At 43.2% G+C, this 23420-nt stretch overlaps 1 protein-coding gene across 1 annotated transcript in view; it reads left to right on the top strand.

Moving 5' to 3' along the window:
- Positions 1-14849: 14849 nt before the first annotated feature.
- Positions 14850-23420, top strand: part of LOC130111644 (Krueppel-like factor 13) — a 28955-nt gene continuing 20384 nt past the window's right edge. The window contains exon 1 of the mRNA XM_056278890.1: positions 14850-15723. Coding sequence (XP_056134865.1) covers positions 15315-15723 — 409 coding nt within the window. The 5' untranslated portion in view covers positions 14850-15314. The remainder of the gene's footprint in view (positions 15724-23420) is intronic.

Here is a 23420-nt window from a genome sequence, read left to right as displayed (position 1 = left end):
TGATATCAGATACAGTTCACTTTCAAAAATGAATGTAAACAGTGAAACAAAATCAAAAAAGAGAATCTCTCTCTGGGTTGAAATGTTCACCCCTGCTGCATTTCTGGCACCAGTCTGGCCAGCATAACTGTAACAGAGATTTCGACATAGTCTGACATCAGTTTGCAGAAGTTGAAAAAGACTACAAAATGTCAAGAGTCAGAGGTGCATCTCCACACCTCTGGTTTTAGAGACACACCTCCATCGCCGTCCTTGCTCTCCACCCCACAAATTATCACTTTTCAAAAGTATGTACCAGGACAAGCTGAAACCATGTGGTACATTAGTAAAGCCTCTCTGTAAAATGTTCAAATGCAGCAGTGGTGAGTGTTCTGCCTTGGTTTGCTGATGTCAGAGGTATGTTTGCTGTACATGTACAACAAACCAAAATGAAACTAAGCATTATTTGGGAAGGAACGTAAACTTCTATTCACTTGCTCGGAAGCCAAACACTACACATTTCCAAGACATTGGTATTCAATTGGACAGTCTGGTGATTTTTCCTAGTCAGAGAGAGAAGTCCACTGGATGTCTAAATGTCTGGTATTTTCATCCAAATCCAATGCTGCACATGCCGCTCAATCGAAGCAAAGAATTGATTAAAGTTATATTTGTTTTCACATAAGCAAGGAGCCAATTATAGATAACCACTTGGATTTCCATGTGATTGGGTGGCATCGCAGCCCAGTGGTTAGCGCTGTCACCTCACAGCAAGAAGGTCCTGGGTTTTAACCCTGGGGTTGTACAATCTTGGGGGGACCATCCCAGGTCATCCTCTGTGTGGAGTTTGCATGTTCTCCCCATGTCTGCGGTGGGTTTTCTGCAATGCTCTGGTTTCCCCCACCATCAAAAGAAACATGCATGTTAGGGTTTATACTCCTGTCTGAACCCCTGACCAAGGCAGTGGGAAAAGAACTGGAGTTGGTCCCTGAGCGCAGTATGAAGATGGCAGCCCACTGCTCCTAGCTACACAGATCACAGCTAGGATGGGTTAATTTGCAGTAACTGAATTTCCCCAAGGGGATTAATAAAGGAAACTTAATTTTTTCACTCACAGATGGTTATCGTAAGAAACTTCATCACACTGTGAATAGCCTATACATTTGGATTCAAGGCATATGGTGTTTAAAACATATAATGACAGCAATTAGGTCCATGTTTCCTTTGTAATTATTCATTTTATTTTTTTAAAAGTGGTGGTTGTTGGTAATATTTGGATTTGGTTCTAGTTTTTAGAAGTCTTCAGAAGTCCTTCGTAAATTGAATATCTGTAATTTGTGAGTAGAGAAATCAGGGGCCCTAATGTGTGCCAGGAAAACATTCCCCAAACCATCACACCACCACCACCGGCCTGTACGGTTGACGCCAAACAGGCTGGCTCCATTGATTCATATTACTTGCACCAAATTCTCATCCTTCTGTCAGCATCTTCTTTTGGCTTGTTCCCCGTTTCTCAGGGGTCACCACAGTAGATCTTTACCCTCCATAGCTTTCTGTCTGACTCATCCCTCTCCCACAACCCAACCCTCCTCATGTCCTCCTCTATCTGGTCTTTCCATCTTTTCCTTGGTCTTCCTCTTTGGCCAGGGATTTCCAGGTCCAATACCTTCTTTCCTACATAGTCTATGCTTCCTCTCTGTACATGTCTCTCAACTTCTCATCCATACCGCTGATCTTGAATGTAGCTTTCACTTCATTTCTCTTCTGGTCTTTTCTAGTCACTCCCAATGACCAATGCAGCATGTTCATCTCTGCTACTTGTAATGTTGATTCTACCCTCTCTGTTGCTGTCATTGCTTCCATACCATAGAGCATGGCAGGCCTAACCATTGATTTATATACTTTGCCCTTTATCGTCAATGGCATTATTTTGTCACAGTACTCCAGCTAACTTTCTCCATGAATTCTACCCAGCTTGTGTCCTTTTCTTGACTTCCTTCTTACCGCCACCTTCTGTTTGTATTGTCAACCCCAAGTACTTGAATTTGTTAACTTCTGGGACATCTTCCCCCCCTAAGGTCAATCTTGGACTTTCTTGCTTAATTATACACAAGTACTCAGTCTTTGTTCTGCTGATCTTTAGTCATCTAATCTCTAGTGCTTCTCGCAAATCTTCAAGATCGCTCTCTAACCTTTCCTTGTCCTCGTTTGCTAGCATGATGTCTTCAGCAAACATCATGCTTTATGGTGGCTCTTTCTTAAGATGTTCTTTGAGGCTGTGCATCAGTATCACAAACAGGAAAGGGCTCAACGCCAGTCCTTGATGCAGTCCTACCTTTACCTCACACTTGCTTGTTACTCCCACTGCACATCGAACTATGGTCCTACAGTCCCTGTACATGTCCCGAATTATGCTGATGTAATTTTCTGCTACTCCCTTCGCTCTATGAATACCACAACTCCTCTCTCAGTACTCTGCCATATGTCTTCTCCAAATCAATAAAGTGCAATTCTTTCTGTCCTTCAGTGCACGTTTCAGCTAAGGTCCCGAGTACATATATCACATCTGTGGTACTTCTTCCAGGCATGAATCCAAATTGTTCTTTCCCTATAGTCACTTCCCTCTAAAGTCTTGCTTCAATCACTCTCTCCCCCATAACTTCATTGTATGTCCCATCAATTGTATCCCTCTGTAGTTGCTGCAACTTTGCGCATCACCTTTTTTCTTGTTAATTGGTACCAAAATGCTCTTTCTACACTCAGCATTTTCCCAATCTGTATTGTGTTGTTGAAGAGTCTAGTCAGGAACTCTATGCCAATATTGCCCAAGTATTTCCTGACTTCTGCTGGTATATTGTCCTGTCCCACAACTTTTCCATTTTTCATTTGTTGCAATGCTTTCATCACCTCATCCTTTGTAATCTCTCCCACGTCCTCTTTGTTCCTTAGTGGTTCATCTGTCCTTCTTTCTCTGTTATTCTCTTCATTCATTTGGTGACTGAAATAATCCCTTCATCTCTGTAAAATATTCTCATCTTTTGACAATATTCTTCCATCTACATTCCCCAACAGGCACATAGTTTCCATTAGTACCCTGTAAGGGCAGAGCACCAACGGAGGTTGTTGTTGTTGTTAACCTGGGCCTCAACTGATCTGGTATGTAATTCCTGGTCTTGTCAATCCTCATACTGTGATTTGGCAAAATTTTACATCGGATGCCCTTCCTGATATAACCACTAACCCTATGGGCGGAGGCACAGGTAAAGTGCTGGATGCCATCCCAATATTCATGGACTTGCACCCATGCCTGTCACTATCCTGTCAGCATGAAGTAAAAAAAACAAACACCTGGATTTGTACGACCACGCACCTTTTTTCACTCCTCAGTGGTCCAAGATTGATGTTTCTGTACTGTCTGGAGACACACTTTCCTATTCTTCACTGGCAACGTTGATACCCGACATGGTCTACGGCTGTTGTAACCCATTTGAAACAAAGTCAAATGACTGACACATTTTGAGATGACATTCTGCACACCAATGTTGAATTCAGATGTAATTTGTCTGGTTGTGACTGGTCTATTTGCTTGCACGATTCTTGCCATTCCCCTTTCACTCCTCAGATCCAAAAGCTGTTTTCATCCACAGGATCACCAATAACTAGTAGTTGTTGTTTTTTTGTTATTTGTTTTTTACTTTTTGCCCCATTCTCCATGAACTCATGAGAAAGTTGTGTATGAAGAGCCATGAATGACTGCCATTTGGGAGATGCTATAACCGGCACGCCTAGCCCATTCCAACATTCATTTGAACACTAACTGATGCTAGAAATGCTGGTCTGCCTGATTTACACCACACACAGTAGTCATGTGACATGTTGGGATGTACCATTTGTGTGAAGGTGTGGGAGTGTGTACTTGATGTACTTGGCAACTCGGTGTATAAACAATATGCCAAAACATCAAAACCACCTGCCCAATAGTGTGTAGATCCCCCTCGTGCTGCCAAAACAGCTCTGACCTGTCAAGAAATGGTTTGGGTTTTTTTTGTGTGGATTTTTTCCCATGTTTTTCTCCCCAGTTGTATCCGGCCAATTCCCCTACTCTTCTGAGCCATCCAGGTGGCTGCCCCACCCCCTCTGCCGATCCTCGGGGGGCTTGCAGACTACCCCGTCTCCTCCGATACATATGGAGTCACCACCCACTTCTTATCACCTGACAGTGAAGAGTTTCGCCTGGGGGATGTAGCTCATGGGAGGATCACACTATTTTCCCTAGTCCGCCCCCAACAGGCGCCCCGACTGTCCAGAGGAGGCGCTAGTGCAGCGACCACGACACATACCCACATCCGGCTTCCCACCCGCAGACACGGCCAATCATGTCTGTAAGGACGCCCAACCAAGCCAGAGGTAACACAGGGATTCGAACCCTTGATCCCCATGTTGTTGGCAACGGCATAGACTGCTACACTACCCAGACACCCTTTTTTCCCTGTTAAAGGATTTTTTTTAGGGAGTTGTTCCTTATCCAATGTGAGGGTCTAAGGACAGGATGTTGTATTGCTGTAAAGCCCACTGAGGCAAACTTGTAATTAGTGATAATGGGCTGTACAAATAAAATTGACTTGACTTAATGAAAGCTGAATCCCTAACCCTAGCAATATTCATGCAATATTGTTAAATTGTTAAATTGCTCCTTTATATATCAGTTTGGAGGTATTGTTTTACTCTTGAATGTGCTTGGTTGGTGAGGATTTTCAGCCAGACTGTAGGTATGAAGGTCAAACCCTTTTTTTTTTTTCCTCCTCATCGTGTAACTTCTAGCCTTAGCAAAGTTGTTGTGGCCCAAACAAAACCCCTGCTCGGCCTCTTGTATGTAATTGTGGTGGGGTGTGTTTGGGTTATCCTGTAATTTGCACGGTGCCTCTTGTCTGGCACAGAGCAAGGAACAGGGAGAGCCTTTACTGGCCTCCAATGACCGTAAATATGGTTGTTTAGATGAGCCTGATGATTGAGTGCGTTATTTTCAAATTATGACAGTTGGGACATGTTATCTAGAGTATTCATCACAGAGGATAAGGGAGATCTGGAGTGTTGCATGACGAATGACCGGGCATTCAAAGTTGACACGGTCCCAGCGATGAAGTCGTTGGGTCGGTTGGAAGGCAGCGTTCAAAGGTTTTCCCAAGAGTACAAGCACCTTCCTGCTTCTGTTGAGACAGGAGTTGCTCCTTGTCATCTATTGTAAGCTTAAAAAGAAACTCCGCAGGAAAAACCCCTTCTGTACCTGATTCACATCCCTCACTCCTGTGTATTTCTTCTCTAGGCCCTGTGCTGCTGTTATGAAAAAGAAGCTTTCTCCCTCAGCCCTTTTCCCTTACCTCACTCTAAACCAGTGGTTTTCAGCTCCAGCCCTAGGAACCCATAGCACCCACAGGCAGTTAATAGTGTTCATCTGTTTTATCCAGTCTAAAAATGTGTGATGGGGATGATTAAAGCTCATTTTCTGAATATGAGTGTTAAACGAAATGCTTAAAATATGATTATAATGTCAAATGTAACAATGTTCTGAATGTTGTTAACAAAAATTGCAGTTTATTACCATCCACCGGTGCAACAGGTTTATTGTGGCCTTCATAAATCAGTGAATTAATCATAAGGACTTTATTTGTTGTTGTTTTTGCATCGTGATTGTTGCATAGAGACAGCGTGGGGAGTTTCATCATTTTAGTTGATAGTCACTCATTTCATCCAAAAACAAGTTAACAAAGAGCTCGGGGAAATGCTGGCTTCATCCCATGTCCTCTTTCATAACCCTTAACGCCCAATCTCTCAGCCACTCCTCTCTCACAGAGAGGGACAGCCCTTCATCCGTCTTTCCCTTCCCCCACTCCTCACCCAGACCTCATATCCACACTGTTAGGACACCCACCCACTTGCTTGTCTCCTGGTCCTTGGCCCTGAGCCAAATCTCCACCATCAACTCCCTCCCCATCCGCTTTGCTGTGGCTGAGCCATGAAGAAAGGCAACTGGGTCAGCATGAGGTTATTGTGCATACTACTACTTTGTGCATAAATACATTGCACAGTGACCGAGTGAGATGTGTGTGTGTGTGTGTGTGTGTGTGTGTGTGTGTGTGTGTGATAGAGAAAGAGAGAGAGAGAGAGAGAGAACACCAGCGAAACTAAATGAGAGAGGGAGTACTTGGTGAAAGGTCTTCATTTTATATTCAACAATGGAAGGAAGCATCCCACTGTGCAAATAGGCATCTTTAAAATTTCTTTGTGGGTTAAAATAGCTCAACTAGAAATGGGGAACTCACTCCCTGATCTTGTAATTGGCTGAAATATATATTTAAAAAAAAGTAACAAGGCTTCCACATAAAGTAGAATTAGAGCCTTAGCGTGTAATAAAGCAAGTAAAATAATGCTGATGTGGCTGTGAGAACAAAAAAAAAGCTGTTTCCAGTCTGTACATGTGAACTATCAGTCCACCGCTTGCACGTGGGAACAGTTCCCCCAGCCTCCCATGCAGTCCTGTATGGTACGGCCTCCACATACTCTGACTTATTCCTATCTACATCCCTATCTCCAATTTATCCATCTCTCTCTATCTATTGATGTATCTTTAAAAAAGTTTTTAATTTAGGTCATGAAGCATTGATAATAATCCACAACAGTGAGCATTGCCAGCGTGTAAAAAAGGACTACTCTGCAGCCATAACACCTTGGATCTGATGTGGTCTCAGCCATCTACAGGCATGCCAGCCATGTGCCTACATTGATATTCAACAGTTGTCTGCAGTGGGGGTAGGGATCTCCATACGAACAAAGACAGACACAACACCAGTACCACCTTGAAGAGCACCACGTGGATACAATATAAATCACTTGCCTTTGCCTGAAACTGAGAGAAAAAAAAGTTCTGGCACCTGCTGAAACAGAAAGTAACAAGTCACTTCTGTAATTGGAAATACCTGGACTACCCTAAGCCAATATAAAGAACTAGTTAGTTTAAGAATGATTATGAAACACAGACCTTTCTCTCTCTCTCTCTCTCTCTCTCTCTCTCTCTCTCTCTCTCTCTCTCTCTCTCTCTCTCTCTCACACACACTACTAATTCCCTCAAGTCCCGAGGCACAACACACATCACCTCACACATCATAAAATGTCTGGAAATGGGACTGTGCCTTACAACCTTAGTTAGAAAGTTTATGAAGATAATCATAATTCTGAAATGATGATGAAATGTTGAATCACTCAATTTCACTGATCCATAATGCATGTGCAGGGCAGAAAACGAAATGTTTTCCATTTCTTGACCTCAGTGGCTGGTAATTCCCCAAAATTCAACTTTTTTTTTCAGCTGTTTTTTATTAAATAGGGAAAAAAAATCTTTAAATGAAGGCTAATGACTGACCAAAAAGACTGGGAGTCTGTAGTACTTTACTAGTCAGAGAACGAGCTCTCAGCATTTTGCCGTTGACAATTTCCATGCGTGTGCATGTGCGTTGGGGGACAAGAGAGAAAGCCAGTCACACTGAATCCATGTATCAATAATTTAAACAGGTCCTGACACTGTTCCCGCTAACCCAGCAACTACCTGGAAACAGATAGGTTATGTGCTCATTCAGCGACTCTTATCTTTAAAGAGGTGCTATTATCACTCACGCTGGGGGCCTCAGGGTCCACAACCCCAGCCGCTGTACGGTTGATGAATTTGTATGGGATTTTGTCTCATTAGTGCGCTAAGTGTAGAAATGCAGTAGACAATTGGACAGCCAGCTGCTAGAGGGGAACAGGCCCCAGCTCCAGTGCAGCTTTGCCCCACTGTGTGATGGTTCACTCTGCGTGGTTGAATAGGTTCTGTCAGGGGGCCTGTGTTACCTCAACAACAACCCTAAAGGGGCCCATGTCATATGAACCACACAGAGGTTTAAAAAAAAAAAGAAAAGAAACAGAAGAAAAGTGCATTTGTGCAGTTGTCATTTTTCAGTTTAAACACTTATCTTTGACGAACAAATGTGTGTAGCGTTGGAATATTTGTTTTACTTAGCATGATATACGTTGACAACTTAAACAAGCAAGGCATGCTCTTTTTTAGATTTATGAGGGGCTTTGTTTCAAGGTGAGATATCAACTGAGAAAGTGACACAACTAAAAATGAATAATCTACTTTTTAAATGCGAGCACATACTAGGTAAGGTACTTGATTGGTCAATAAGAACACTTTATCAGACAGTGCACTCTTGAATCCTGTTGGACACCTCATCGTTTTGTGTTTGAAGAATGCATGCATGCATTCTTGTAGAAACTTGACTGACAGTATGTTGGGAGGAGACAGCACAATTGTATGTCATGTGATACAAGACGAATGGGTGTGTTGAAATTGATGCATCCTATTGTGTCAGAGGGGTGTTAAAAGGGTTAGTGGGATGTATCATTGGTGTAATTCTGGGTCCAGTTACACAGTGCACGTGGAGGGGAGGGGATAGCTAGCGGTTAGCTAGCTGAATGGATAGCCTGGGAAACAATGCTTTGAACAGTTGTAACCTCAGTTGAGATGACTCATGTAATTATGCACGTTTATATGACCCTGTCCTGTCATGGAAAATGTTTTATAGTTAGCAGGCAAGTACCTTGCCCTCCAGTGCTTAAATTCACGGATACACCTATGTAGGGTGCATTTCTATTCTTGGTAGGGATACTTAGAGGAGGCTAGACATGCACAAAGCATTACTGTTGGCCTTCTTTTTTTTTTCTTTTTTAAAACAGTAACATTTAATGAGGTGGTTCCACTGAGATGAAGAAAGCCTCTTTCATGAGACTCCTGACCAAGAAAGTTGCATTATTGCACACAAAAGTAAAAAAATAAAAAAATTATGCATAACATAGGTCAGAATTTGCAGCATGAATTCAAAGGGCAGTAGCAGCAGGATGAGGAGCAAAGCCCATGCAGATGTTGGTTTAAGCAAATTATAAACAGCTCTTTACCGAGTCAGTCTCCTAATCCCTCTTAACCACCTCTTAACTCTAACTGAAGGTATCTGGAAAAAAGTCAGTTTTCTGTGATAACTAAAGTTTAGTTTGGATTTACTCATTCTCAGTAAACAACAATCCTCTCCATACTTTCAAGTCACATTCATCCTGAAGTAAACATGTATTCTCGGTGTCGTCCCATAAGGAGCTGCACTAGTGAGCAGTAAATACAGCACGGTGTTGCAGCAGGTAGATCAGAGTTTCCTCTGTGTGTTCAGGATTTGCAGAAATACCCCCCTGTAATGCTCAGCTGCATTTGTTTGCGCTTCATTTGTAATATTTAGTCACAGTTATTGCGACTGTTTAATTAGTCACACCGCAACAAGCTTTTAGTTTAGATGAACTAGCTAATGATTGCATGCAACTCTTGTCATGCTGAAAACAATATTTGTCTGTTTTTTTTTGTTTTTTTTTTTGCATTGCACGCTCTGTAAATGTTTAACCGATGTGTAGTTAAGCTTCCTGACTTTTTAAAACCATGTTTCAATTTTCTCGAACTATAATTTTGGATATTGTGATTTTGTTGTGCTGACAGATAAACGGATAAAACGGATGAATGGTGAAAGAGAATGTGACAAAAAAGGAGGTAGAGAGCGATAGAGGGACAGAAAGGAACAGCAAAAGGCGAGATAGACAAAATAGGCCGAACAGAGAGAAAGAAAGAGACCAGGAGAAGGAGTGTTGGTGGAGAAACAGGGGGAGTGAGACAGAGAGAGATAGCACTCGGGTTTTTGTTATCTGCACACACCGGTACCGTACACAGTGATCCTGCGTGTGGCAACCCACTGAGCACGCACGTGTCTTCTGTGAAATTATGTGGGCCCCACCCATTTGTTCATATCCTGTAGCCTGGCTCTGAAACAGAGATAACCAAAGTGTTTTCTGTCACCAGCAAAACCCCTGAGGAGAAATGAAACCACTTCTTTCCATTTCAGCTCTGTTGTTGTTGTCTTGTCTTTTGTGGGGGCGGAGGAATCTCACCGTGGCTCTGAGAACACAAGAGCTGACTGTGGACCTGAGTCAAAGAGCAACTTGCTTTACCTTTTGTTTTCGTCTGCCAGGAATACCGCATGGGTAGTTTTTTTTGGGGGGGGGCAATATGGATATTTCTTTCTTCTGGTGCTTTGCCCAAAGTTTAACACCATTATAGAAATGTAATTTAAAGTCAGTTCAGTGTAACTTTTGGCCATCAGCAACCTGCAGACACTACAGTGTTATTATCTGTGTGCATCAGTTGATCCAGGCCTGGTTTAATAGAGTAGAATAGAATACTGTTTTTATTTGTCATTGTACATACATACAGTGAAATTCATTATCTGCATTTAACCCATCCTGCTGTGTAGCTAGGAGCAGTGGGCAGCTGCAGCACCCAGGGACCAACTCCAGTTCTTCTTTCCATTGCCTTGCTCGGGGGCACAGACAGGAGTTTTAACCTTAACATGCATGACTTTTTGATGGTGGGAGGAAACTGCAGCACACGCAGGAAACCCACACAGACACGGGGAGAACATGCAAACTTCACGCAGAAGGACCTGGGATGGCCTGGGGTTTGAACCCAGGGCCTTCTTGCTGTGAGGCAACAGTGCTAATCACTGGGCCACCACTAGACAATCTCTTTCTCCAGTTTATCTAACTCAGTGTAACACTTTTTTTTTTCATTAATTTCATCTTTCTTTGGAAAATACTCAACTTTGCTTTTGAATATGTACAGGAAAGAGCTGCACTTTCCCTTAAATTATAACACAAGTCATCTTGTTACAGAAGCAAATAAGCAAAAAGTCCCTAACAATAAGTGTATGTCTATAAAAGATTGCTCATGTCGTGGTGGATAGATTGTCGATCTAAGGCTTAGGTTTTCCTTTGACTGACTGAAAAAAAAAAAGTGTGAGAACTGTGTTCAGAGTCGGAAATAACTGCTAGCCATGTAATCTACCTGTACACGTACTGTAGATAGAGAGTCAGCCATCGCAGGGAGGTGTTGTTCTAAGCTAACAGCATTACTGGTAAAATTGGCGACCATAGAGAGTTATTTTTTCCCCCAACATGTTTGTATAATCTTTTTACTTCACTCACAGACAGATGGAGCCCCTAAGGAGCAAATGGTCTTAATGAGTTTAATGCAACTTCTGAGAGAGTTGCGAGCATTACTTATTCATGTCACCCACTTGCTAAGGGATTTGAACAAGCAGCCATGTTATTATCACCCCACCTTGCCAACTTGTAGGAGGATATGGCCGCTCCATCTCACGGGCTATGTAATGTCTACAAAACATACATTATCATCCACATGAGACTGAGGATCCAGAACTTAGCAGAATCCAGCTCCAGAGTCTGCTGCGATCTCTTTACCAATCTATAACTCAACGCTTTGTGATAAGGGACAACGACCTTTGTCCTGAAGACTGAATGTACAGTTTGAGTTGGTGCTGTGCTCTAAAACAAATGGACTGGCCAAACAACTACCCACACCTACACAGCCTTGGCATACTTCTGGCCAAGGACAGTCCTTCTGCCAAATGAAACTTTACTCTCAACAGGCCGTTTTTGGATTACACTATTTTGAGAATATATGCTCTGTTTCTGTATCGCCGTGCATCTCCCTTACCCGGTCCCTTACTTTCACAACCGAGAGCTACCCAGTATCGCCAGACTTCCCTTACTGGTGCACTGACAGCCCATTTCAATTTTGACGATAATGCCTTCGATTCATTATCATCCAAACTGTGATGGATTTTGCTGTCTGTCAGCCAGTTGGATATTGTTATTTTTTCTTTTTCTTTTTTTCTTTTGCGGGGGGGGGGGGTCTCCTTTTTGCTCCTCAATTGTATCCAGCCAATTACCCCACTCTTCCGAGCTGTCCCAGTCGCTGCTCCACCCCCTCTGCCGATCTGGGGAGGGCTGCAGGCGACCACATGTCTCCTCCGATACATGTGGAGTTGCCAGCTGCTTCTTTTCACCTGACAGTGAGGAGTTTCACCAGGGGGACATAGCGCGTGGGAAGATCTCGCTATTCCCCCCAGTCCCCCCCCCCACCTCGAACAAGCGCCCCCAACCAACCAGAGGATGCGCTATTGCAGCGACCAGAACACGTACCTACATCCGGCTTCCCACCTGCAGACACAGCCAATTGTGTCTGTAGGGATGCCCGACCAAGCTGGAGGTAGCACATAGATTCGAACCAGCGATCCCCATGTTGGTAGGCAACGGAATAGACCGCTATGCTACCCGGACGCCTCAGTTGGATATTATTTGATTTTTTTGTTTTTGTTTTTGGGGATGATTTCTGTTTTGATGTGCAGGTAAAGATTTTGGACGGCCTTGCCCTCTTTAGTGGAGAACATTTTCCAAAATTAAGCAATTTTGAAGAACAGTAATCTGTGGGAAGTTGTTTTTTTCCTAAGAGAGTATTTTTCTCTTTTCCTTTTATGTCATTACCAGATATCTGTAATACACATCCATTATTTTATGTTGGTTTTTTTTTTTTTAGGTAAAGACACTGACTGCTCTGAGTGGTTGGCAACACTGGGGTCCTGACCCCTTCGTCTTTGTAAACAAACTGAATATGCAATCACGATGGCTGCTCAAAAACCTAGTGAGACCCTGCATGTTTATGCCAAAGGCAGACCATGGGGAAAATACGAATTAGTTCAAGACTCCAGAGGACTGCAAGAGGCTTCTGAGTGGAAACTTTTTTTCATCTTAGTTGTCATGAAAACTTAGCTTTACTTAAGACCGAGCTCACTATCCAGTCACAGTGACCTTTCTTGCATTAGATTCAGTCTGGCCTGCTTCACATTGACAGCAATTTCATAAAGGTGGGCCTGTCTGAAGTGGGAACGATCCACTTAACAGTTGACTTGATGGGTAGTTCAGATCCCTCAAAACAGTAAAAAAAAAAATAAGGATGGGCGTGATGAATAGTAGAGACAGTTGTGTCTAGGAAGCCATATGAACAGAGTCTCATCATGCAGGGACAGTGTCTAACGTGAATGTGTACGTATGTCAGCTGTTGTCATAAAAATCAAATTGAATTGCAAGATTTATGACTTATTCTTCATTGAAATAAGAGATCTTTGGGTCAGGCAGCAGTTGATGAATGGCTGAAGTTGCAGGGATCTCATGGGGAATGCTGGTCCTCCCTATCTTAGGGTATGAGCTGAGAGGACAACTTCAGAAAAACCCTCATCTCCCTCTCTCCACGGCCCGCCCAGTACCACTACTGTACCTAAGCCTACTCCTGTTTTGAAATGCACAAAGCTTTTCAGTGTTGTGCTCATCTTTTTTTCCAAGCTTACATATTCTGTGAACACATGGAATAACATGTTCATGGACTGTCTGACTGCTGTGGCTGTGTCCTCTCAATAAGTCTACCAGGGTATATGGAGAAGTAATACACTTGCAATGAAATTCTCATTTGGTTTGTTATTTTCCTCTCTTATCGGCTCAAGTATTGTTTTATCCATTTTCTTTACCATCTCACTCCTTTTTAGGAAGAAGTTTTTGTTTTCTCAGCATACCATGAGCGGAAGGCAGGAAGACACCATTGACAAGTTGCCAGTCCATTGCCAAACCAACAGCAATACATGCACTCATTCAGATTCTTTGTCAGACCTAAGGGCACGTCACACTCCAGTTCACCTGACACGAATGTGGTTCAACTGTACAGGGAAACATCAGAGCCAGGAGGAAAAAACATCTGAACATGGAAAAGGCTGGAACCCAGCCCCTTGCCGCACTCTTGCAACTCATCCTGCAGTAAAAGCAATAGTGCCAACTACCTTGCCCTTTGGTGTAAGCCCCTCCTGTTCTTTATCAACAATCAAACTCCACCAACTTCAAGGATGGGAACACGTTGCAAAATGTGGCCAAGAAGCGACCAGTCTTGGCAAGGATACATTACGTAGCTATAGGGATATAAGGTGTTAACACTGTCTGTCATTGACTGTATATGACAGTACTTTTCCCCTTGGGACTCATGAGGCTGGCATGCATAGCGCTGCACAAAATCATATTCTCCATTTGCTCAATGAGAGTGTGTCCTGTTAGAAATGGGGAGAGACGTGCAGTTAGGTTCTATTTTTTTTGTTGTTTAGATTCCTGTTATACCTGCATCTATTGGGGGGAAAACGTGTGTGTGTGGGGGGGGGGGGTCCCAGTCAGCATAATCAATATTTTGAATCAATCATACTGTACCCACAACGGGCATGCAAGGGTTTTGGAGCTGAACTGATTTGCTTTGCATCCTACATACCTACATACCCTAATGAAAAAAGGTGGAACTGTGAACCCAGACAAACACCTAAATAAGTGGGGCTACAGGGACTGGGGAATATCTTTGCACTGGAAGTGTTTAATAGGAGCGCTCTCAATGACGGGGGGGGTTATGCCAAAACCCACTGGACAGACATAAAGTCCTTCACATGTACACAAACACACCTTACATAAATAAATAACAAATGTCTATGCGTGTCTCACTGTACGCTGCATTGATATCAAATGTACCTGGAATGGCGTCAGCTATGGATAGCTTATATACAGTTGCAGCCTATAGTGTAAGCTACACAGCGTGCAATGTAATGCAAAGAGAAGCATATATGCTACGGAGTAGAAATCCGGTTCATACCCCACTGTCCTTTTCCTCATACTGTTTACAATAGGCAGAGAGATATTTGCCTGTAACAGATCTGCGCTATACTGTCTACACATGCGTGACGTTTTCCGTTTGTAAGAGCATCTTAGGTCAGGGAGTTCATAGTGCCCCCCCCCCCCCCGATATAGTCGCCCACTTCCGTTATGCTGCACTGCACGAACGCAAATTCACGTTTGGACTCGGACAGGGCTGTCGAGCTGGCCGTCTGTAGCGCATCGGCGGCCAATGGATAAAGCAGCTGCAAATGACGACAGGCTCCTGTGAATTCAGCGAACACGCCCCCGGCATGGGAACATCGCTAGTCGGCACCCAGACCTGTCACAACACAATGCAAGGGCCGGGGCAAGGCAGACGGTGATGGGCGACGGCACTTTTGAGAAGGAAAAGTTTATCAGCATCCCATAGACACTCACTGACAGTATCCCCGGGGGGACGGACGCACGGCCGGCGCGTCCGCATGCTGATTTTGATCCAGTTACCACCGAGATGGTAGTTACTTGAAGAAGCCGGTAACCTTATTGTCGGGAGTTCCCTAACGACACACGAAGCCCCCCTCCAGCGTCACAAGAAAGGGTCGGAAGGGAAATATTGCCAAATCGCTTTATTGTTGAATGTCACCAAGACGTCCTGGTGTTGATTTTCAAAGGATATGGATCATTTTGCAGCAGAGTGCCTTGTGTCAATGTCCAGCAGGGCAATTGTTCACCCTAAAGAAAACAGGGAGCTCAGAGCCGAACCGGCTTACTCTCCGCGGAACGGGGATGACAAGGAATCGTTGGTAAAGGACAACTCGTCTCTGTTCGTGGTGGCCAGGATTTTAGCGGATTTTAACCAGCAGCCACCCACCGACAACGCCGAGTCGGCGAAGCTGAGAGGGGAGTGCGCTCCCGCCACACCTATCACGAGCGCCGACCCCGCGCGCCCGCAGAGAGGGAAACGTGTCAGAGGTCGAGTGGAGCCGGAGTCCCCTCAGAAAAAGCACAGATGCCATTATTCAGGCTGTGAAAAGGTGTATGGGAAATCGTCCCATCTCAAAGCACACCTCAGGACGCACACAGGTCAGTTGAGTATAAACCGAAAATAAAAAATGATAATAATAATAATAAAAAGAAAATAATCGAAAGTGGTGTTTGGTTTGATTTCCTATCTCAACAAGAACCAAGTTTCACTAGTGCCAGTGTCTGAATAAAACGTGTGTGTGTGTGTGTGTGTGTGTGTGTGTGTGTGTGTGTGTGTGTGTGTGTGTGTGTGTGTGTGTGTGTGTGTGTGTGTGTGTGTGTGTGAACAGTTTGGACATAATGGGCTGGAATGAAACTAAGCAGAGGTGTCCCCCCCCCAAAAAAAAACTCTCCCACACTTGACTGATCTTTTAAGCAGAGGCTAGAATACATTTTTCCCATAATACCCTTCATCTTTCTATCTGCCCCAGTTTTCAAACAAGTTTGGATCTGATAAACAGTGATCTGATAACACTGGCAGTACGTGCGCAAACTGCCGCTGTTGAATTCAAGAGGACGCAGCCTCATCTATATGTTTGGCTGAACTGAAAAGAGCTGAGTAGGGGTGGGAGACTATAGGAATGTGAAAGCAAGCGGCTTACACAGAGAAAAGAAAGGGTGAAAATGGAGCTTTAGGTTGTTCATACAGTCACCCACGGCCAGTTTCCCAGTAGGTGCAGAAGCATATTAAGCTTGAAGAGAGGCAGAGGGGGGTTGGTAAGTTCTGCAGCTCTCTGGCTGACTCTACTAAGCTCTTTGTTGTGATGCGCCACACCCCCGCCAACTAGACTACCAGCTGATCTGGCCAGCAACAGACTCTGCTAGCAGATCTCTGAGAGTGTGTGTGTGTGTGTGTGTGTGTGTGTGTGTGTGTAAGAGAGACAGACACAGACAGACGAATAAAGCGAAGAGAGGAAAAAAATGTTCATGCATAATTTCCATGCAACTTACTATATAGTGGCACTCACTGTCTCAAGAGCTTCGGCTAAATGACAGAAAGTTCCTGCAAAGTAGAGAACCCCTGTTCTGTCACACCATCTGGCTGAGGCCTTTTCATTTTTGCATAGTGACTGACCACCATTGACGTGTGCGGGTCATTCTCTAATACAGCAATACAGCTCCACCCCCTGACCTCAAGCTAAGCTTGCGCCATGCATTAACCACACATGCAACACAAAGCACTGGCCCTGTGATGCTTAGAGACTCCACCATTTCTATTCAAAGTGCTCCCAGGCAATACATATACTTTCTGCTGGTTCATATAGCGAAAAAGGATGTTCTGTCTTTCATGTTGCTGTCCTTGTAACTGGTCTTAATGTTATTTCTGTCTTTGATTAAGGAAGATCTAAGTTTTTCACAGCTTATATGGATAACATGCAGTAGCACAAACGTGAAATAAGTCATGGCACCTTTTAAATTATGTTTAAATCTACTGTGTTGTGGTGATATTAGTCTATGGTTTTCAGGTAATGCTTTCTTTCGCCCCCAAAACAGATGTGATTTTATAATAGAAGTGGTACGTTTCTTCGGCTCTAAACAAGCAGCACTCATATTGTGTGAACTGTGAATTTTTGTTTATTTGAACCATGCTAAGATGCTGATGAAAGGTAATTATAAAAAAAAAACGATGAAACACCACCATGCAAACATGTTTTAAGAGAAAAATTGCAAATTTATGCAGGAAACAGGAAATATCTAAGCTCTGAAACATAGAATTGCATGGTTCTGGACACTGCCAGCTCACAGGTTTGGCCACCATCTGCAGGCCATTTCCATGTAGTCCACTTTTAAAGGTGGGCTGGTAAGGCTATTTTAAAACCAGCTGTAGGCCGGCGTGTGAAAATGATAAGCCAGCCACAGGTTGGTGCATGAGGAAAATTGATGGTGTCAGCCCACTACAGATCCCTTTGTGACACAGTGAAACCGCAGCACACTTGGAAAAGAAGAGACACAATGTCTGGTCCAGTTAAGGGGAAGAGGAGGAGTTTTCTGGTTAGGAAAGGCCTCCCGAGTCTCTGACCCATTGTTAAACTCTGCATCATCGTTTAGTGTAATCCACATTGTTGGTAGTGTCATCGTGGCTGGGGTGAGATGTTGTCTGGGTTTGATCCAACATAGTGCTCCTCGGTCTAAAGAACACAAACCGACACATCCTGAGTTATTTATTGCTTTCTACTGCAGAGTGTGGCTGGGTGTGGCGTGTGCGTGTGTGTATCCACACCTGAAGGTTGAATCAGGATGTGAGCATGCTCATACGTGGTTGGTTCAGTGTTTTGTTCCTCTGCTATGTTTCTCTGACAGCGTATGTAATAACAGCAGACAGTGGAACAGAGAAGTGCCTGTGTGAGGTATTTCCTGCCGTTGTCGAACCGTCGACCGGCACTACCTTGCTTTTTAAAAAAAGGGCTACTGTATTCGCCAATTATTATCACATTAGGCCTTGGGTAAACAGCTTGTGTTTAGCTTGGGAGAACGTCAAGAGTTTTTCTCACAAGGGGTCAAGGGCATGCATTGATTTTAATTCGGCTGGTGGCTCGAACTGAAATCTGTCAAGAAACCTGTGGCTAATGGACTGGGAAGATTTCAGCCTGTCCACAACTTTTACCAACCGACACATATTTTTTTACCATGGCTAATTATGGCGTTATTTTTTTAAGTAATTGTTTTGTTCATTGGAGTCATGCATTGCTAACATGACTCGAATTTCCTTTTTAAAGCATAAATTATAGACTCTATAAATCCACTGTCACTGTAAGGAGGTTTAAATGTAGTTCACTCTTTAGTTCACACCTGTTGGAGTTGAAGGCTCCGAGAAACTGTGCCATAGGGAAGTGAGAGCAAACAACAGCGGTAACTTGGTGGTTACCACTTCTCCTCCGCCTCTCTTCTCTCTTTGTCTCACACTTTCTTCCTCCTCTAAACTCTTTAACGCTCTCCTCACCCCTCCACCGCCCCCATTTCTTTTTTAATTATTTCACTCTGTCTTCTCCTCTCTCTCTGTCTGTCTGACTGTCTGTCTCTCTCTTTGTCTCTCTGTCTGTCTCTGTCTCTCTTTGGCTGTCTCACTCTCTGTCTGTCTCTTTCTGTCTCTGTCTGTCTCTGTCTGTCTCTCTGTCTGTCTGTCTATCTGTCTGACTCTCTGTCTGTCTACCTGTCTGTCTCTCGCTGTCTGTCTGTCTGTCTGTCTGTCTGTCTGTCTGTCTGTCTCGCTGCCTGTTTGTGTCTGTCTCTCTATCTGTCTCTTGCTGTATTTCTGCCTGTCTCTCTGTCTCTCTCTGCCTGTCTCTGTCTCTGTCTGTCTGTCTGTCTCCCTGTGTCTGTTTGTCTCATTCTCTGCCTGTCTGTCTGTCTGTCTGTCTGTCTGTCTGTCTGTCTGTCTGTCTGTCTGTCTGTCTGTCTGTCTGTCTCTCTCTGTCCGCCTGTCTCCCTCTCTGTCCCTCTCTCTCTCTCTGTCTCTGTCCGTCTTTCTGTCCCGCTCTCTCTCTCTCTCTCGCTCTCTCTCACTTGTTCTCTTCCCCACATTCTCCTCTGGTCGTTGACCGATCAGTGCTCCGGTCAGATAATATGTTTGCTGTCATCCTGTACTCTCGTTGGCTAATCAGAGAATGTGGGTCATCTGAGTTCAGCCCAGCTCAGCCAACTTGGGCAGCCCGGAGTAGTTCTTTTTTTTTTTTTTTCTTTCCACTCAGCAGTTTTCTTGCCAGCCCTTAGCAGTAGAGCAAAGAGAACAGGGAGTTTCCACTCTCAACTCAAAACTTATAAAAAGATAGAAAAACATTCCTTTTTTTGTATTTTCAATTATTTTTAAAACTACAGTGCAATTCTTTTCAGTTTATTTCATTTTCTGTCCTTCAGTAATAAATGGCTCTAGATTGGGGAGGAACAAAACGCTCATCAGCACAGGATGCAGCATCTTAATGAGATTTTGGGGAAGGGGTAAGGCTGCGTCGCTCCATGTGCAGATCAGGCAGTTTATTCCCTTAGTGTTTTCCCAAGGCTTTTATTCTCATTTAATTCACCTGGCTTAGTTTTACTTTTGAGATTTGAGGAATCTTTGAACACCGGTGTGGGTTTTAATTTCCACCTGTTGTTGGACCATTCAGTATTTGCCACACTGTCTGTTTGTAATTGCCTCGAGGTAATTGTTGGTTGTCAGAGTATCTCTGAGTGTGTTTGTCTGAGATAAGTCAGTCAAAACAGCCCGGAGGACACATTCATTCTGGGTGTCATTTGGGAATTAATGACACCACCTTACTTTCAAGGATCAAACAGAGGTTAGATTTCAGACTCCTCTCGAGAATGCCAAAAAGTCTGGGACTATCTATATCCTATAAATTACCATACTGAACAAGGTCTGGGATTGTCACAGATTTGAGCTAGGGGCCAACAGGAGCTGACAAGATATGGCCCTCAGATCACTTATTTAAAACTACTGGTTAAGTAAAGTGAATTAAAACTGGACTCTACTTGTTTTGACATGCATCATGGCATACCAAGAGGATTTATTTAAAATAGTGATTTCTTTGTCCCTTCATGTAAAGCACAACACAAGAAGTAGCGGAGATCTGTTCAGACAGTCTTACTAATTTACATTTTACTTGAAATAAGTGCTCCCTCGTGGCTCAAAGTTGACTTCAACAATTCAGGATAGGTCTTAGATCTGCATCAAACATTTAGTTCTCTTTCTTGCGGGAGTAGAATAGCACATTGTAATACACTACCAAACCATAATGCACAATGGGACTTGCTCTTGAGCCTGATTATAAAATTCACGTTAAATATCTTTTGACTTCATATATCTTCAGCCCAAAATGTGCATTGTTTGCATACAATATGATTCTGGCACTTGCTGTCTTGGTAAGGGTGGAGATTTCACTGAGATATTTAGAAAGATGCCACTGATTACTGATCAAGAGGAGTGCATAACGCGTTGCTATTATGAATGAGGGGCTCAATAAGATGTAATCAGTAAGCCTAAATGAGGACAACTGTAGTTTCACTGAGCACCATGACAGCAGTTATACAAGTAGTTATACAAGAGTTGTACAGTGACATATTGCAGTATTGCCACAGTAACACAGTCAACATTTACATTTTTGGACATTTTCTCACAGATGTTCCAAGTGGGAGTAACTTAAAATGTGTGAGCAAGAACTCAGTGTGAGGTTTAATGACACTGTGCCATCTACAGACACATTGGCTGTTTGCAGGATTGAACCTATGATTGCATTAATAGAGCTGTCATTCTGACATAGCTGACAACACAGGGACTTCACAGAGGTTCACAGTACATGCACCTTGTTTGCATGTTAAATATATGACTACTGTAGGTCCAGGATGTGCTCCACTAATCCTCAACAGGCTTATGTGAGGTTTGATTTATAGGTTATCTGGAACAGCTTCGTCTGGGGTGGCGAAAGTGGAGGAGGCCCATTCTATTCCCTCTGTTTTCCTTTCCTGATCATTTTTAAAATGCATGTCATGCTTGCAATACATACAAATGAAGAGTAATCACGGCAACGGCCTTGAGAATGTTTGATAATGGAAATGCTATTTGAGGTTTTACTTGGTGTCAACATGGCCGATGATATTGAACATTTTGTTTCAGCCTGACTTGTAAATAAAGAATGAATGTCGTGATAGAACAGCCCCGGTCTTGTTCTCATCGTGGGCCTCTTTCCTATAGCCTAACAAAGGTGATATTTGGAGTCAAACAAAACGTAGCACGTAGTTAATGGAGGGGAAAAAAGAATATGTGGATTGTTTTCCGTACACATTTGATGTATTTGTCATAAGGACATTACTTTCAGGAAATGATTCGGACTCATTGTAGAGTGATGAACAGATGGGATGTATGAGCCTGCAGTGGAATGCTTTCCAGCAGCCTCTTTAGCTGTTGCTGCTCCTCTATTGTTAGATCCTCCACAGTGGAACGTGGAAGTGAACACACCTACCTACCATTCCCTTTTATGTTTCTGACTGGAAATCTTCTGAGATTTGCATTTCTTCTGATAGTCCCCCCCACACACACTCCTACACAAACACACACACACACACACACACACACACACACACACAGAAAAAAATTAAATTAAAGTCAAAATTTTCTGTTTTAATCAAGACGCCAAACGGCACATCTCTGGGAATTGCTCTCTTTTCACCGCAGTTCCACCACCATGTCCAGATTGATGCTCACTATGAGATTTGGCCAAAGGACAACGTGGGCTCTGTCAGTGCTCTTCTCTTATTGCAGGTTCACACTAGCATATTTTTCAAACACACTACACCGAGCATGTACTGTCACACTCAAGCTGAAGTAGCCTAGCTCTCTCAGAGAGGCTCTGACACAAACTATTGATATTGGGGGAGGTTGTGCTTTTTTTCCAACTTATACCATAATAGCTGAATGCCTTTGCTTTGCTTGATTCATAGGCACAGTTTATGTGCGAAAAATCAGAATCAGAGTTTGAATCAGGGCCACTCCTACAAATCACTAGCTTAAAAATGATAAACATTAAAAGTAATATGAGCAATAAAATCACCAGTACACAGGATCACGCCATCGTCCATGCTACTCAGGGACTCTCGAGTCCTAGCTTAAATGATAGAGGGAAATAATTGGAGTGTATCTCAATGGTGTATTAATTGGGATAAGAGCAAAACTGAGAATTAGCAATGCAAAAACACAAACATCTTCTGATAAAATCAAATTTTTGGTTCTTTTGTTAGCTTTTGTTTAGTTACTGGCCCTTACTTACACCCAGTAAGATTAAAACAAGTACATCTCAACATTTGAATCCTTTTCAAGAACAAATATTTTGCCAATATGGTATCTAAGGTCATTAGGGATGCCTGCTGTCGCTGTGGTCATATTTGTGTTAGGGGATCCTATGGGTGTACGTGTACAAATTTCATCGATTTTAAAGTGTGTAATGATTCCAGCCAACCAGACGACTTAAGCAACTCCCGAGTCGTGATGTAATGTTAGTCTTCAAAAGTCGGATTAACACAGATTTTCCTGCTGTTTAAAGACAAAGAATGGATGTATCGACCGCATTGGTCTTTCAGTAAACCTACAGAACCTGCTACAGTAGACCTAGTAGACAAAGGCTGTAATAACATATTTCACAGTCTGTTTGCTTTTTTGTCTGGAGTTGAGGTCTTTGTCCTCGTCCCTTTGTCATTTTATGATTACCATTCCCCACCATGGGCCCCCTGCCCACCTAAGATACAGCCCTCTGAGACGGCGCTTTGGGGGGACCCATGTGCCACATACATTTAAGCCTCAGGAGCTTTTATAATGAGATTCAATGATGTAAAAGGTACATGGCCCCATTTCCAAAGAGGGTCATCATCTTCCTCCTGACAGCATGGCAGACATACAGGATGCAGAGCCAAACTATCCGCCGGACCCATCCTTGCTCTCACAGGATATTGCATCTAGTCCATCATTCTCCATCTGTTCTAATCATTCTTTTGGAGTTTGTTCATTGCACATGTGCAGTGCTGTTCTCATTAGGGTACCACCATGGGTGCATGGTATAGTATTAGTATTGTGCCGTCCCCATGCTGGGCTGTGTATGGCTAGGATGCAATATCAGTTAGGGCTACACAATAATGGCAAAAATATAATCCTGATTATGTCATTAAAATGTGTGATCATGATTATCAATCATGATTATTTGTCTTGGTTTCAGGGAAGCAAGATTACTTTACTGAACGTTTGCATTTTATTATGAGATTAAGCCTAATTTTTT

This window comes from Lampris incognitus, chromosome 4, assembly GCF_029633865.1.
Source record: "Lampris incognitus isolate fLamInc1 chromosome 4, fLamInc1.hap2, whole genome shotgun sequence".
Taxonomy (NCBI): Eukaryota; Metazoa; Chordata; class Actinopteri; order Lampriformes; family Lampridae; genus Lampris; species Lampris incognitus.
This window is presented reverse-complemented; position numbering and strand designations above follow the sequence as displayed.